The sequence below is a fragment of the Garra rufa genome, chromosome 2, assembly GCF_049309525.1.
Source record: "Garra rufa chromosome 2, GarRuf1.0, whole genome shotgun sequence".
Classification (NCBI taxonomy): Eukaryota; Metazoa; Chordata; class Actinopteri; order Cypriniformes; family Cyprinidae; genus Garra; species Garra rufa.
The window spans coordinates 36,046,665-36,063,087 of NC_133362.1; the positions used below are offsets into that span (position 1 = coordinate 36,046,665).

At 39.2% G+C, this 16,423-nt stretch overlaps 3 protein-coding genes across 3 annotated transcripts; 1 reads left to right on the plus strand and 2 right to left on the minus strand.

The window, feature by feature from the left end:
• The first annotated feature begins 447 nt into the window (after positions 1-447).
• LOC141325932 (uncharacterized) lies at positions 448-1,675 on the plus strand. The gene has a single exon (XM_073834653.1). It carries the CDS (start codon positions 448-450, stop codon positions 1,570-1,572), a length of 1,125 nt encoding a protein of 374 aa, XP_073690754.1. The 3' UTR covers positions 1,573-1,675.
• Positions 1,676-3,962: 2,287 nt separating this feature from the next.
• On the minus strand, positions 3,963-7,874 carry LOC141325933 (uncharacterized). The gene is made up of 5 exons (XM_073834654.1): positions 7,619-7,874; positions 6,955-7,257; positions 6,502-6,816; positions 5,011-5,322; positions 3,963-4,066 (listed from the first exon to the last, which is right to left on the minus strand). Exons 1-5 carry the CDS (start codon positions 7,872-7,874, stop codon positions 3,963-3,965), a joined length of 1,290 nt encoding a protein of 429 aa, XP_073690755.1.
• A 1,018-nt stretch (positions 7,875-8,892) lies between these two features.
• On the minus strand, positions 8,893-16,134 carry LOC141325934 (uncharacterized). Its single transcript, XM_073834655.1, has 4 exons — positions 15,771-16,134; positions 10,532-10,852; positions 10,099-10,224; positions 8,893-9,218 (listed from the first exon to the last, which is right to left on the minus strand). The coding sequence occupies exons 1-4, from the start codon at positions 16,132-16,134 to the stop codon at positions 8,893-8,895; spliced, it is 1,137 nt and encodes a 378-aa protein (XP_073690756.1).
• Positions 16,135-16,423: the final 289 nt, after the last annotated feature.

A 16,423-nucleotide genomic window follows, 5' to 3' on the forward strand; every position in this document is an offset into this window, starting at 1 on the left:
AGATTTTGATTAATAATGATATAAACATAAGACATATTCATAATACAATTAATAATGCATAATTTTAGGTATGAATGTGCAAATTCTTGTTAATTCCATAAAGTTGACACATCAATAAAGCTTGAAGCAGATTTAGATTTTTGTTGATGAAACAGAAAAACAATCTTTAGAGCTCTGCAATAATAAAGAATAATAAGGGACAGTTTCTATGAATTGAGTACATTTTTTTTTCAACGGTTTATGTTAGATGATTGTAGTGTTCCCTGTAGAAACAGAGAATTTGTGCCTATAATGTTTAAAAAATAATAATATTTGAAGATTAATGTACTTCATTCATATTCAATTTATAAAATTGCATCAAAGTGATCAATATTCCTGTAATACACTGTTACAGCAGGAATCACTTTTACGTCCACAATCTGATTTATTTTTACTTTTATTTCAGAGATGAATGACGAAAGTGAGCAGAATGAAGAATTGAGGGAGGTTGAGGAGAAAAGTCATGTTAAATCTGGAAAAAAAAGACTTGAGGAGAAAGGTTTAAAGAAAAGAAGACCCAAGAAGTCTTTCACCTGCACTCAGTGTGGAAAGAGTTTGACATGCAAATATAGTCTTGATGTTCACATGAGAGTTCACACCGGAGAGAAACCGTACAAGTGTTCACACTGCGACAAGAGATTCATTCATTCAGGACACCTAAAAACACACGAGAGGACCCACACTGGAGAGAAACCGTACACATGTGATCAGTGCGGGAAGAGTTTCAGACGGTCAGAACACCTTAAGGAGCACATGAAAGTTCACACTGGAGAGAAACCGTTCACTTGTGTTTTGTGTGGGAAGAATTTTGCTCGCTCTGCACACCTTAAGGAGCACATGAAGATCCACACTGGAGAGAAAGTTCACATGTGTTCACACTGTGACAAGAGATTCAGTCAGACAGGACAGCTGAAAATACATGAGAGGATCCACACTGGAGAGAAACTCTACACATGTGATCAGTGCGGAAAAGGATTTGCACAAAAGGGACATCTTATTGCACATAAGAGAGTTCATACTGGAAAGAAGCCATTCACTTGTGATCAGTGCGGGAAGAGTTTCTCACAATCAGCAAAACTTAAGATACACATGAACATGCACACAGAAGAGAAGATTTACCCATGTGATCAATGTGGCAAAACATTTTTGTGGGCCTCATCCCTGAAGACACACCTGAGAGTTCATACAAAGGAGAAGCCGCATTCATGCCATGTGTGTGGAAAGAGTTTTGCATTTCTACCTAGTTTGAAAGTGCATCAGAAAGTTCACACTGGTGTGAGAGATTACATGTGCTTAAAGTGTGAAAAGACTTTTACTTCAGCGTACTGTTTAAAACTGCATGAGAGGATCCACACTGGAGAAAAACCTTACATGTGTTCACACTGCGACAAGACATTCAGTCAGTTAACACATCGGAAAATACATGAGAGGATCCACACTGGAGAGAAACCGTATCACTGCACTGAATGTGGGAAGCGTTTTACACATTCATCTTCTCTACACAGTCATACGAAAAACAATCACAATAAGTAGATCATCTGTAGATCCAGCACTTTCAGGTCTAATAGGGCTTGTCAGTAAAGCCGGTTCTGTATTTAGTAGTTAATCTTCTTCACCTGCTTTCAGATGGAGCAGCATTTACTACACAGAGCCGTAGTTCACTGACAAGCTACACACACACAAAAAAGGACGATATTCGTGTGATTAAAATTGAAAAAAATCTCGATAATGACAGCTGTTTTTGTAGCTTCTCAGTGAACTAAGGCTCTGTGTAGTGTATATATAGAATATATTTTATAGTATTTTAAGCAGTCATTAATGCATTGAGTTATTATATACTTTATTACTATGAAAATTAAATAACAAGAACTCTATATAAACCATATATTGTCATAGTTGTGTGTTTATTAGTCACATTCAATCAATGAAAGCAGTTAAGTCTTATGTTTATTCAGAGGGGTGTATTTGGCGTGAGAGCGTCCTCTGGCTTCCAGATGGAGATTTACTTCTGATCACAGAACTGTACTGGAAGATACACACGACAATCATAGCTTTTGCCTAATTGTAATTAGAAGCAGCTTTCTCAGCAAATGTCACACAATAATGAATCAAGCACTAAAATGTGATCTGGATAAATCAGCCACCTTTATTTATATAGCCCTTTTAACAATAGAGGTTGTGTCAAAGCAACTTTACAGTATTAAATAAGACAATAGTGTGTCAATAATGCAAAAGAACAACAGTAAACGATCAGTTTTCAGCTTAAGGCAGTTCATTACTGAATTGAATGTCATCATCCAGCTCAGTTCAGTTCAAATAGTATACAATATCGTTAAAAAAAGTGTCCCCAACTAAGCAAGGCAAAGGCAATAGCGGCAAGTAACCAAAACTCCATTGTAACAGAAATGGAGAAAAAAACCTCGGGAGAACCCAAGCTCGTTCCTTGCCATCCATTACATGTGAATTGCTAAAGTTTTCACAGTGAATAAAGTGCATCTTCATCTTCAAAACCAGCAGTTTGAACTGAGATTCTGATCAACTCAAAAATGGAGTTCCTCTCCAAAGAACATTTATTTTTGTGTATCATTTTGCATAATGATATAGAATAAGAATAGTAACACCATTAAAACTAATACCAATTTCTACTTGTTCCTACAGTAAGAGAGATGTGGCTTATACATTTTTACTTCTACTTGGCTCATTTTTGATTAAATTGTAAACTTTTTATTAATACGTTTCCTGTACTTTTTATATTTAATCAATGACATTTACTGTCTGTTGATTGTATTTTAATCAGGAAAAAAGTAATTTTACAAAGCAATTTCTGCTTTAATTTTTTTTCAGTGAATCTTTTATTTGCCTAATAAACTATATCTTACTCCATACATGACTGAGATTGAGTTTTTCTCTATTTTAGTAACCCTTCTTCTTTTTCTTATAGCGGTGAGCAGATCGATCCTAATAGCGTACCAGTGTTAGTATCAGATCAGTACTAGCCTAATGAGATCAATGCTTTATTTTCAGTATTTCTCCTCTACGCTTAATACATTACTTCTGTCTAAACAAAGAGAGGACATGCCTGTGTGTGAATACAGTGGTGGCTAAAATGATTAAAACACTAGTATTTTCACCAGCTAAAAATAGTTTTGAACCATTTTTAAGGTATTTGTACTTTACTGTTGCAGATATATGAGTCTGACAATAAAAGTGTAATGAGAAACAGGAAAATCCAGCCTGCATCCTTGAGAATAATGTAACAGTACCGGACACATTGTTTCTCTTCTTAAAATATGTCAGTGCAATTGTTTTGTCACAAGATGCACATCAGTAAAGTTATTTTCTAAAGCACGTTTATAAAAGGTACCTAAATGTCCCGATTGAAATATTGCTTAATCCTGGTTTAACCTAAGCCCTTTTTGTGAAACCAGGCATTATTATTAACAATACAAACAAAATAGTATAAATTATATAAAATGATATAATACTATGGAATTACCTAACGATATTAACGATTACATTCAGCACCAGTAACAATAACTACAAATCAAAATGGTACTAATTGCACAGCCCAGCAGCACCTACACTGTAAAAAGTTTTCACAGCTGAGTTCAGCAGCTGCCTTAAGTTTTTAAGTTAAATAAGCTTAAAACTACAAGTCATTTTAACTTATTGCAATAAAAAAGAGCTGATATAACTTGTGAGTTTAAATGACTTGGTTGATTTAACTTAGAAACTTAAGTTTAGCAGCTGCCTTAAGATTTTAAGTTGAAAGTGGTGAAAACTTTTTACAGTGTGATTATTAATGCAGAATGGATGTTGGAGGGTTATATATATATATATATATATATATATATATATATATATATATATATATATAAAGTGTGCACACCTTTTTTTTTCCAAATGGGAATAAGACTAAACTGTTAAACACTGGTGCCGCAGATCTGAAGCAATGGTATGTCCTCTGACTTTCCTCCCAGACAGGATTCATCAGCATCTTCTCCGTTTGTCTCTCTGCTTCTGTTCACTGTAAGAAAACAGAAAGAATCACTGGTGGTTAGAAGACATAAATGACATTTGATGTCACAATGACATAGTTAGTCTCTAGCACACAGATATACACTACCAGTCAAAAGTTTGGAAACACATCCCCATTAAAGAACATGCCCCATCAAAATACTTTAATGCACTACCATTGAAATTTGCCAAGTTATAGACAAGTTAAAACTAAGGGCGTGTTCACACTTGGTGTCTTTTTTGAAACTGCCAGCATCTGTTTTACATTATAACCCTATGGAATAAACCGTGTTTTCAAAAAAAAAGTCCTGAGCGCTTTTTTAAAATCCACTGCCGGCTTCTTTTTCTGCAGCTCAGAGCGTCTTTTAAAGTTAAAAAATGTTTAACTTTTCTGACGAAAACGCCTTACGTCAAGCACTTTTTTGACAGCTGACCAATGACAAGCGAGTAGCTAGACCTGTCGTTTCCATAACAACAACAAGGAAAAAATTGGAAAGGTGCCGTTAGACTTTTATTTTATTGCTGTGAACCGACATTCGCCTCACCATAACCTTCAAAAACTGACGTGCAGCGCCGATAGCTTCTTGAGCCGCACATCGACATATCCAGTAGCGCCATTGTGCTTAGGGCGTCCCTTTTTTCGAGTTCTTGCTTGTAGACCTTTCTCGATCACGTCGCTTCTTGTCTAAATACTGTCCTATCAAATACAAGGCAAAAATACCAAAAAAAGAAAAGAGCCAGCTTCCTATTTTAAAGACATTTCTGCACCACACATACAAAAATACGCCCTCTGCTGCAACGCTGCTAGAAATTTTGTAACTAAAAAGCACCCTTGTCAACTTTTTGTCAAAAAAAGGTGCCAAGTGTGAACACAGCCTAAGTTGTGTGCATTTTACAGCATCTGAATTGTGCCCAGAGATCATAGTATTATTATTATAAACGGGAGCTCCTCACCATGGACAGTAACTCTGAACTGCTTGTATTTGGTCTCTCTGCTGCAGATGATCTTGAGTTTATAAAGTCCAGAGTCTGTGTTGGTGGCATTTGTGATACTCAGAGATCCAGTCTGACGGTCCAGCTCCAGTCGGTCCCTGAATCTGCCACCAACGCCATCATATGTTGATGTGCTATTGCTCTCCATATCAGCTTTAGCTATAAGACTCTCTTTAGGGCCGAACATCCACAGTATCAGAGCGTCTCTCTGTAGTTCACTAACATCAGTGTTTAGTTCGGCACGATCTCCCTCCATCACTGACACTTTGTTTTCTGCATTTGTCAAAAGCAAAAAGCAAACAGAAAAAAAAGAGAAAAAATGTACTAAAAAAAAGTTAGTGTACAGATGAGCATAGGTATATTTAAATATAAATAACATGAAGTAAATTTAGATAAATTCACTTTGTTATTTTATTTAGTCCCCAAATTTAAAATCTTAATATCTTAAGAGATTGTTTCAACAACTTTGCCAGTCATAATCTTACCATCTGCCAACTTTGTCATTGGCTTGTTTTACTTTCTTATCTCACTCTTTATTTTCAAGATTCTCCATTCATTCAAAAAAATCAATCATCTCTCAATCATGGATCTCAGGTTGCCTGGCGGATATCTCTGAATGGATGAAGGAACACTACAGCGCTACAGCTCAATCTGACAAAGACTGAGCTCCTTGTCTTTCCTGCCACTCCAACTCTACAGCATGACTTCTCCATCCAGTTAGGTTCATCAACAATTACCCCATCGACTTCAGCCAGAAACCTTGGTGTAATCTTTGATGATCAATTGAGTTTTAAAGACCACAGAGCTAAAACTGCTCGATCTTGCAGGTTTGCATTGCACAACATCAGAAAGATTAGTTCTTTCCTAACAGAGCATGCTGCACAACTCCTGGTCCAGGCCCTGGTCATTTCCATGCTGGACTACTGCAGTGCTCTTTTGGCCGATCTTCCAGTGTGTACAATCAGACCTCCATTCACTACTTCGAATCTACACTCCATCCAGAAGTCGTCTGAGATCCTCAGACTTCATCGTGCCACCACAAAGAGGCATGAAATCACTTTCCAGTACATTTTCGTTCAACGTTCCTACCTGGTGGAACGATCGTCCCACCCCTATCCGGAATGCAGACTCCTTGACAGTTTTCAAGCGACTGCTGAAAACCCATCTTTTTCAACACTATTTGACTCAATAAATAAATTTAAAAAAAAAAAATAACTTTGTTCTCCTCTCTTTCTTGATCTTTCCTTTCTAGCCTGTACTCATCTAACAACGCCTGATATATGGTGTTTTGAGCACTTCCTATGTTGATCTGCCTCCTTAGATGAATCGCTTGTTGTATTCCTCAATTTTAAGTCGCTTTGGATAAAAATTTATAAATACAAATAAATGTAGCAGGATAGATTTGTAGATTGAAACAACAAATTATTGCATTAAAAAACATGAGACACTTACCATCGACAATAACCACTAATCTTTTGCATTTGATTGGCCTGCGGCTGCTGCTGATCTGTAGTTTATAAACGTCAGAATGTGCGATGCTGATGTTCCAGATGCTCAGAGATCCCGTCTGATGATCCAACTGCAGTCTGTCTCTAAATCTCACGTCATTACCACGATACAATGACGTCTTATTGGTGGATCTGTTCATTTTAGCAATGCAAGTGTCATTATCTCCATGTGTCCACAGTATCTTACTGTCCTCATCTAGTTCATCAATTCCAGTGTTTAGAATGACAGAGTCTCCCGCTCTCACTTTTAGTGTGTCCGCTTCACAACACAGCACCACATGCACCCAAAAAAAAGTAGAAAAATATAATCGTAAGAGTGTGCAGGTGGATATCACACTAAATTCTGGGTAGTAACTAGTAACATATTAATTTAATAAGGAAAACTCAAGCTACTCACGCCATACAGCAACTCTGAACTTCTTATACAAGACTTGATTTCTGCTGCTGATTTGTAGGTGATAAACTCCAGAGTCTGTGCTTGTGGTGTTTGTGATGCTGAGAGATCCAGTCCGATCATCCATCTGCAGTCTGTCTCCGAATCTGCCATCATCATTGGTTGTTTGATTGGGGATTCTATCATTTTTAGCTATAACATTGTCTTCAGATCCAAAGCTCCAGAGAATCTGGTCATCCCTCTGTAGTTCGCTAACACCAGTATCTAAAGCGACATTTTCTCCCTCTGAGAATTGCAGCGAGTCCGCTGCACAGGCACCACAAAACATGAAGCCATATAAACATAAGAACAAATAAGAATGAGCGGGTGAAAATCTGCACAGAGACAAACAAGGCAATCGTCTATATTTAAAAATTGCTAAAGCAAGTGTGCTGCTATATTTGCCTCTATATAGCTTTCTTTATAGAGGCAAAATATAAATGCGGAATTGATCTCTTACAGCGCTTAATTGGAGCAGCATCATACACAAATTTAAAGAGATCATTGATTATCTACTTGATTATTTAACTTGAGTTAGTGTGCAATGTTGCTACTTGAGCATACACAACATCTGCATAGTTTTGCTCAAAGTTCATTGAAGAAATTATCTCTTAAGGCCAGGACACACCAAGCCGACGATCGGCCGTCTGGATTGTCGGGCAGTTGGGGGGCTTCGGTGAAGTGCGTCGCTTCAGTGTGTTCCGCACGTCGGCTTTCGTCGGGCTCGCGTTGGCCAAAGTTTGCCCGATTCGCCTTGTCGGGGCCATCTGGGAAAGAGAGCGCTCTAATTGGCTGTTCAGACATCGAATCAGAGTGGAAGACTTGAGCGTGAAGTGACGTAACAAGTAAAGGAAGGAGTCAAGAGCGAACTGGCTCGCTGTCATCATTTCGCAATTCGCACAATTCGAAACCAACTATGGCTGTGTGGAACAAAGCTTTTGAAGGCGAGTTGATTAATTTGATACAAGACAGGCTAGCGCTGTACGTCATAATGGAAAAACGCTGAAAAAATGCTTTGGAAATGCAGATTTTTTTTTGCACAGGTGCAACTACTTCTGGGTTCACTTCTTGAAACGAAAATACAGACTACTGCCATCTGCAGGTACGCAACAGTATATCTCCTCACGCATGCGCAGAAAGCACCTTCTTGTTTGTAGTCCGGTGTCGTCAGTTCGGTGTGTTTGAGCTCAGTTTAATTGCCCAAACGCCCACAGACGCAGCCGAGTAGAGGCGACAAGGTGGTTGGCTTTCGTCAGCGCTTGTTGGTTGGTGTCGGGTTGGTGTGTCCCGGGCTTTATAGGATTATCTTTTTAATGCCTACAACAAATGGCTATTAGGGACTAAAATTAGTTACTTTCTGGGCTGCGTTTCCCAAAAGCATCGTAAGCTTAAGTACATCGTACACCCATTGAAACCAATGGAGCTACGATCAACTTAAGCTTACGATGCTTTTGGGAAACGCAGCCCTGGTTGGTTGACATTACAAACCCTAAAACTTCCATAAACCCTGCCCCGGGAACACACAACAAAGGGGATGACGCCATGCTGTGCATGCAACTACCCATAGCAGAAAGAGGCATGACGTATCGGGACAACGTCCACTAGGCAGTTAGCAAATCACATCACACTGAGCCAACTAACCAATCTGAGCCCATTGTGAATTTCTGAAGGAGCTTCTTAGAATCAGGAACTCAACAGACTGTTTTTATGAGAACAGAAACAGCAGTTAAGACTTTATTAGACAAAATATCTGAAAAATCATCAAGCCTATGAAAATATTTTGCATGCAACTATTCTGGCTGCGTGTACTATTTATAAGCAACCAAGGTTATTTCCGTAAACTAAAACTAAGCCGAAAATGACTGATCAGAAAACATTTTCAGATGGGATGGAAAGATTGAGCTACTCACCATAGAGAATAAGCTTGAATCTTATAGATTTGGTCTTTCTGGCCCTGTGGATCTTCAGCTGATAATCTCCAGACTGCGTGATTTTGACATCTCGGATGGTCAGATCTCCAGTTTCACTGTTCAGCTGCAGTCGGTCTCTGAATTTCACGTCTTCCCTAAATGACTTCCTATTGGTCTTTCCAGGAATTTGAGTGATGACAGAGCCTCGAGGTCCAAAACTCCAAACTATTAGGTCATTTTGCTGTAGTTCAGTTAGGCCAGTGTGTAGAGTGACAGAATCTCCCTCTGTCACTTCTTTTGTCCTAATTTCATCCATCCCTAACACCCAGAGAAGAAATTGCATTTATAAAACTGACACAAATTTAAAAGTGTTTGACTAATAAACTTCATGTGATCTGCCACTCTAAATTTCATAACACCAATAATTTCTACTTCAATTATTCAGACATTTTTATTTTTTTTTAAATGTGCACTGAATCTGCTGCTGTCAGCAAAACTAATTCTGAGGTCTTCTTGTGGGTTTCCGTCAAATTAATATTCAACATTCATAAATGTTATAATTTTACTGTTGTTCTGGAAAAGAAATGATGAAAACAATCATTAAAACAGCTCTATTAATACATATAAAAGCTCTAATAATTAAATATAAAAACTTGTGCTGAGGTCTTCTTGTTGATTTCCGCCAAAATAAAAGTCAAAATTCATAAATGTTAGTATTGTAATTTTACTGTTGTTCCGGGGAAAAAAATGACGAAAACAATCATTAAAACAGCTCTATTAATATATTTCTAATAACATTCTCCTTTGCTCAGCAAGGCTGCATTTATTTGTACATTAAAAACACATGCCTGATTCAAGAAGGGGGTGTTAAAAATGGGCAAACAATATATTTTTTAGTAATTTATTAATTTTCAGTTTAATTGTGGTTTATTGGTAGGCTGTAATGTCTATGAGAATGTAGTGTCTCTTTTTTTTCAGACAAAACTGTAAAAAGCACATTTTGGATATTTAATTTAATCATCGGTGGAACAAAAATGGCAAAATACATGGGGGGAAAATATAAAAAAAAGATCCATGTAATCGGCGTTCGGCCCAATTTAAATTTCGGTGCGTCCCTACAAAGTGTAAGTATTGAAAACTAATTTTGAAGTGAGACTGGAAGATTGAAGAGAGTAGGAAATATGACTCTAATACTTACGATTTAGTCTCGAGCACTTGCCACGATAGCAACACACACCAGCAGTCACCGCTCCAGCCACAAACAAAATCACAAAGATAACCAGTACGGCTAAACCACCTGAAAGCAGACCTGGTTCAGGAGCATCTGCCATACAGACAGACAGATAGATATTAATGTAAATGAAAACAATGAATTAAATAAATCAAATAAAACCTCATAAAATCTGAGAGATTCACTCTTATTTAGAAATAGTTGAGTGTATTCTGATTCTAATTAACGTCATATTTAGTCATTAAAATAGTCAAGTTTAAACATTTTAAGCTTAAACAAGCTCAACATTGTTATGCAAATCTTGACAACCATATCAAGGCACTTTTTTTCACAGGTTCTGTAATAACATTGCCATACAAATTGAACATGTAATTTTTAGTATTGTTTAAAATGCACTCACCGACAAAAACATTGTATCTCTTGTAGAAGGTCTCTTTACTGTTGGTGATCTGTAGTTGATAAACTCCTGTATCTGTGCTTCTGCTGTTTGTGATGGTCAGAGATCCAGTCTGATCATCCAGCCGCAGTCGGTCTCTGAATCTCTCATCTTCACTGAATGAGATCTTATTCACCGTAATGTTGATTTCAGCGATAAAAGTGTCTAGGCTTAACAATCCGAACATCCACAGAATCACATTATGTTTTTGCATTTCCTTTACACCAGAATGGAGAGTGACAGATTCTCCCTCTTTTTTGTTTGTTATCCCAGCAAAAAACACATCTGGAGGGAGAGAGAGAGAGAGAGCGAGAGAGAGAGGCATTAAATTTTACTAAATGCATATAAAAAAGGAATATTAAAGGGGACAGGTGTTTTAGCAGTGTGTAAGGTGTGTTCACATCACAAACGATAACGATAATTATATCTATAAAGATAATGTTCTAAAAAATGTTTCAGCGTACAGAGAGTTTACACCACGCTTATTTAGAATGGGAATGTAACGCCAGCAACGCAAGGCATTCTGGGATTTAGGGATTCGGACACTGCAGTACAGACTGGCTAATAGACTGGCCATGCTTTGAAAAATGTAAAAATATTTTTGGGAATGTAATGCTTGATACAGCTTGTCATGATCACTCTCCGTGTTCATAAAGCAACCGCTGATTCATAGTTCTTGTATTTGTTCCATTTAAGTCCAGTAGGGGAGACTGGGGGGGGGGGGCTTTCTAGAAAACCATAGAAGAAATTGGTCATGTGACCACATACTTTTGAAGAGCCATCCAATTTACCAATCCCCTAAAGAGGACAGACACATGGCATGAGAGCTTAGCACACATTAGCTCAAAAAACGTTTTTTTTTTTTGCCTTGCAAAGTAAAATTTATATGATCAAGGTTTTTAGATTGTTGCGTCTGAACAATTATAGACAAGTTTGAAAATATTTCACACATGTTTTAGTGCTTTGGTAGGCTACACAGTGTGTCTATACAGTTAGCATAATGTTAGCTCTAAACTGCTGGATCATGCTAGTCTTTCAAAATTGTCAGTCTGGGGTGATTTGTGCCAGAGGGGCAGGGTTAAGTTGTGCCAGTGGGTTGTTAAGTAGTAGACCATCTAGACCAGGGCTGACCAACCCTGTTCCTGGAGATCTACCTACCAACAAACTTTAGTTCCAGTCCTGCTCAAACACAGCCGTCTGTGATTATCACGTGCTACATATAAGAGATTAATTAGCTGGTTCAGGGGTGTTTGATTAGGGTTGGAGCTGAACTTTATAGGATGGTAGATCTCCAGGAACAGGGTTTGGCATCCCTGATCTAGACCTACATATCCACAGGATAATCTGTGTGAGGAGATGAGCGTGCCTCATCAGTGTTTGATTTACCTGCTGTTTGTCAGGTTTTTAAGTGGCCTAAGTTACAATGGGATGTTCAGAAATGTTAAGAAAAAGTCAAATTTTTCTTATATGTTACATAATTGACAGACAGTGCTTTGTTGGCAGACAGTGTTCTAATGATTCACAAATATCATATTATATATTTGAGTTTTTTTGTGTTTTCCGAAAAAGTAGAAAATATGACATGCCAATTGTGTAATAGGGTAACGATATCTAATTAAAACTTAAATGAAAATTTTGTATTGAATTTGTCTTGATGTTATATTGCATTACAGTTCATGACATTAAAATTTTAATTTTTATTTCAATAATCACCGGCACAATTTACCCCGATGTATTCTCCCCAAAAGCAAAAATTACCCCGCACCGGGGGCAAGTTGTGCCACAAGACCACTTTTTAGTGCGTCTTAGACGACAGTGTGTCATAATATAGCTCTGTAAACAATTAAAATTTAAATTCATATCTTGCACACTGTAAGGCACTTTAGATGGAACATATGCACTTTCCAACTGGAATCATTCATAAATAACCTGTGAGGTCCGCAGGGCACTTACTTATGTTCGAATAGCACAAACGCATAAAGAAGTAAAAGATACACAACATGTGCAGAGCTGTGGGTCGCTTACATGATCAACTGGCTATATAGATCAAGCTATAGTGTGTATATTTTAAGTAGTAGCCTATATATATAGTGCCACTTAATTATATACATTGCCAAAAAAGAGAAATCAGTTTGCTTCTGTGTGCAGTACGATAGAAGGCAGCCATATGATTTCCATTAGTGTGTAGCATGTTGTGTATGTGTGCTGTTCTGGCCACACAACTGAGCGCTTTAATGAACACAAGGGATTCAAATATATACACTGCAGTGCACAGTGACATGGATTCCCATTCTCTATAACGATAACGATACAGGGCAACAATATCCTTGGGATAATTTTTCTGAGATTTTTTCTTTTTTCTTTTTTACAGCTGGTAAGAAACTGACTTCATTCAAATTTAAAGGGCTTGCGGACTTGAAATGTTAGGTGAGAAGCAAACGGACATTGCACAGCAAACAGTGTAACATAAAACATAAAATTACCTCAGGATTTCAAGGCTAGTTAGGACAACATTGTCTTTCTTGCCTCCTTTGAAAGTGCATTAAAACAGAGTCCATATTGTTTTTGTTCTACTTTATTGATTACTTTAGAGATCTGATAGTTTCTTTCTGACTTTCACTGTTTAGATGCACTTGAAACGTGCATGCTGGTACTTTGCTGGTTTATGCTGGTACTTTGCTGGTTTATGCTGGTACTTTGCTGGTACTTTGCTGGTTCATGCTGGTACTTTGCTGGTTTATGCTGGCCCTTTGCTGGCTTATGCTGGCCCTTTTTGCTGGTTCATGCTGGTACTTTGCTGGTTTATGCTGGTACTTTGCTGGTTTATGCTGGCCCTTTGCTGGTTTATGCTGGCCCTTTGCTGGTTCATGCTGGTACTTTGCTGGTTCATGCTGGTACTTTGCTGGTTTATGCTGGCCCTTTGCTGGTTTATGCTGGCCCTTTGCTGGTTTATGCTGGCCCTTTGCTGGTTCATGCTGGTACTTTGCTGGTTTATGCTGGTACTTTGCTGGTTCATGCTGGTACTTTGCTGGTTTATGCTGGCCCTTTGCTGGCTTATGCTGGCCCTTTTTGCTGGTTCATGCTGGTACTTTGCTGGTTTATGCTGGTACTTTGCTGGTTTATGCTGGCCCTTTGCTGGTTTATGCTGGCCCTTTGCTGGTTTATGCTGGCCCTTTGCTGGTTCATGCTGGTACTTTGCTGGTTTATGCTGGCCCTTTGCTGGTTCATGCTGGTACTTTGCTGGTTCAAGCTGGTACTTTGCTGGTTTATGCTGGCCCTTTGCAGGTTTATGCTGGCCCTTTGCTGGTTTATGCTGGCCCTTTGCTGGTTTATGCTGGCCCTTTTTGCTGGTTTATGCTGGTACTTTGCTGGTTTATGCTGGCCCTTTGCTGGTTTATGCTGGCCCTTTGCTGGTTTATGCTGGCCCTTTGCTGGTTCATGCTGGTACTTTGCTGGTTCATGCTGGCCCTTTTTGCTGGTTTATGCTGGTACTTTGCTGGTTTATGCTGGCCCTTTGCTGGTTTATGCTGGCCCTTTGCTGGTTCATGCTGGCCCTTTGCTGGTTTATGCTGGCCCTTTGCTGGTTTATGCTGGTACTTTGCTGGTTTATGCTGGCCCTTTTTGCTGGTTTATGCTGGCCCTTTGCTGGTTTATGCTGGCCCTTTGCTGGTTCATGCTGGCCCTTTGCTGGTTTATGCTGGCCCTTTGCTGGTTTATGCTGGCCCTTTGCTGGTTTATGCTGGTACTTTGCTGGTTTATGCTGGCCCTTTGCTGGTTTATGCTGGCCCTTTGCTGGTTCATGCTGGTACTTTGCTGGTTTATGCTGGCCCTTTGCTGGTTTATGCTGGCCCTTTGCTGGTTTATGCTGGTACTTTGCTGGTTTATGCTGGCCCTTTGCTGGTTTATGCTGGCCCTTTGCTGGTTTATGCTGGCCCTTTGCTGGTTCATGCTGGCCCTTTGCTGGTTTATGCTGGCCCTTTGCTGGTTTATGCTGGCCCATTGCTGGTTCATGCTGGCCCTTTGCTGGTTTATGCTGGCCCTTTGCTGGTTTATGCTGGCCCTTTGCTGGTTTATGCTGGTACTTTGCTGGTTTATGCTGGCCCTTTGCTGGTTTATGCTGGCCCTTTGCTGGTTCATGCTGGTACTTTGCTGGTTTATGCTGGCCCTTTGCTGGTTTATGCTGGTACTTTGCTGGTTTATGCTGGCCCTTTGCTGGTTTATGCTGGCCCTTTGCTGGTTTATGCTGGCCCTTTGCTGGTTTATGCTGGTACTTTGCTGGTTTATGCTGGCCCTTTGCTGGTTTATGCTGGCCCTTTGCTGGTTCATGCTGGCCCTTTGCTGGTTTATGCTGGCCCTTTGCTGGTTCATGCTGGTACTTTGCTGGTTTATGCTGGCCCTTTGCTGGTTTATGCTGGTACTTTGCTGGTTTATGCTGGCCCTTTGCTGGTTCATGCTGGCCCTTTGCTGGTTCATGCTGGCCCTTTGCTGGTTTATGCTGGCCCTTTGCTGGTTTATGCTGGCCTTTTGCTGGTTTATGCTGGTACTTTGCTGGTTTATGCTGACCCTTTGCTGGTTTATGCTGGCCCTTTGCTGGTTCATGCTGGTACTTTGCTGGTTTATGCTGGCCCTTTGCTGGTTTATGCTGGCCCTTTGCTGGTTTATGCTGGTACTTTGCTGGTTTATGCTGGCCCTTTGCTGGTTTATGCTGGCCCTTTGCTGGTTCATGCTGGCCCTTTGCTGGTTTATGCTGGTCCTTTGCTGGTTTATGCTGGTTATGTTGCTGGTCAAGGACCAGCATAAACCAGCAAAGCACCAGCATGAACCAGCAAAGGGCCAGCATAAACCAGCAAAGTACAAGCAGCAAACGACCAGCATAAACAAGCTAAAATCAGCATCCCAGCACCAAAACATACCTAACCAGCATATGCAGTTTTTTTCAGCAGCGTAAGGACATCTGCTGGTCATGTAAATGCAACAAATAACAGACATTTATCGTTCACTAGTGTGGACGCAAATATAGGTATTGTTGTATTTATAGTTATTGTTATCGTTCTTGGTGTGAACAGGCTTTAAACATCTGCCCTGTAATGATAAAAATCCACCCACTGTTTTTTTTTTTAAATCCCCCCAAAATCATAAGCGTTTGGGTGGTGGACTGGTGTGGTCGCACCAGTCCCAAAATGGTTAAATATGAGTCACTCACCATTGACGGTCAGAATAAACGTCTTATATGAGGTCTCACTGCTGATGATCCTGAGCTGATAATCTCCAGAGTGTTTGGTCCTGATGTCACTGATGGTCAGAGATCCAGTCTGATTGTCCAGCTGCAGTCTGTCTCCGAATTTCCCATCATCAATATCATATAATGAAACAATCTGATTTTTTCCATTAAGTTTAGCGATGATAGATTTCTGCGCTCCATACATCCACATCACCAGATCAACCTTGTGTATTTCCGTAAGGTAAGTGTGTAAAGTAACAGAATCTCCCTCCAAAATGGACATTTTCTTTGTTTCACCCACATCACCAGACACACCTGCAAAAAGAAGCAGTTCCTTAAAAGGCATCTTTACACAGAAAAAGGGGAATACGATCCAAATCTGAAGTAGCATAACACTGAAAATAAAGTCAACAAAGCTTTGAATGTAGGTTTAAAATTATGGCTTAAGTGCTATAAAATTACTTAATTTTAAAATTATGAAATAGTCTATAAAACTCAAAATAAATAAATTTCCTGCGTGTGCAAGACTACATCACACTTTTTGATGTTTGTCATAATGCCTGTGGTACTGGGTGTATTATTTTTCTAAACAAAATTGTTCCAATGGCAACAAACAACAAATTGAAAGAATAAAT

Excerpts from the sequence above, each read along its gene's own strand:
- LOC141325932 (XM_073834653.1), top strand. The coding sequence starts at position 448 with ATGAATGACGAAAGTGAGCAGAATGAAGAATTGAGGGAGGTTGAGGAG.
- LOC141325933 (XM_073834654.1), bottom strand. The coding sequence starts at position 7,874 with ATGACAGCGAGCCAGTTCGCTCTTGACTCCTTCCTTTACTTGTTACGT. Across the intron at positions 7,258-7,618 it reads GACGGCCGATCGTCGGCTTG|CGGACTCGCTGCAATTCTCA; the intron begins GTGTGTCCTGGC and ends GTGCCTGTGCAG. Across the intron at positions 6,817-6,954 it reads GTTCAGAGTTGCTGTATGGC|CGGACACACTAAAAGTGAGA; the intron begins GTGAGTAGCTTG and ends TGTGTTGTGAAG.
- LOC141325934 (XM_073834655.1), bottom strand. The coding sequence starts at position 16,134 with ATGCCTTTTAAGGAACTGCTTCTTTTTGCAGGTGTGTCTGGTGATGTG. Across the intron at positions 10,853-15,770 it reads GTTTATTCTGACCGTCAATG|ATGTGTTTTTTGCTGGGATA; the intron begins GTGAGTGACTCA and ends CTCTCCCTCCAG. Across the intron at positions 9,219-10,098 it reads CAAGTGCTCGAGACTAAATC|GGATGGATGAAATTAGGACA; the intron begins GTAAGTATTAGA and ends TCTGGGTGTTAG.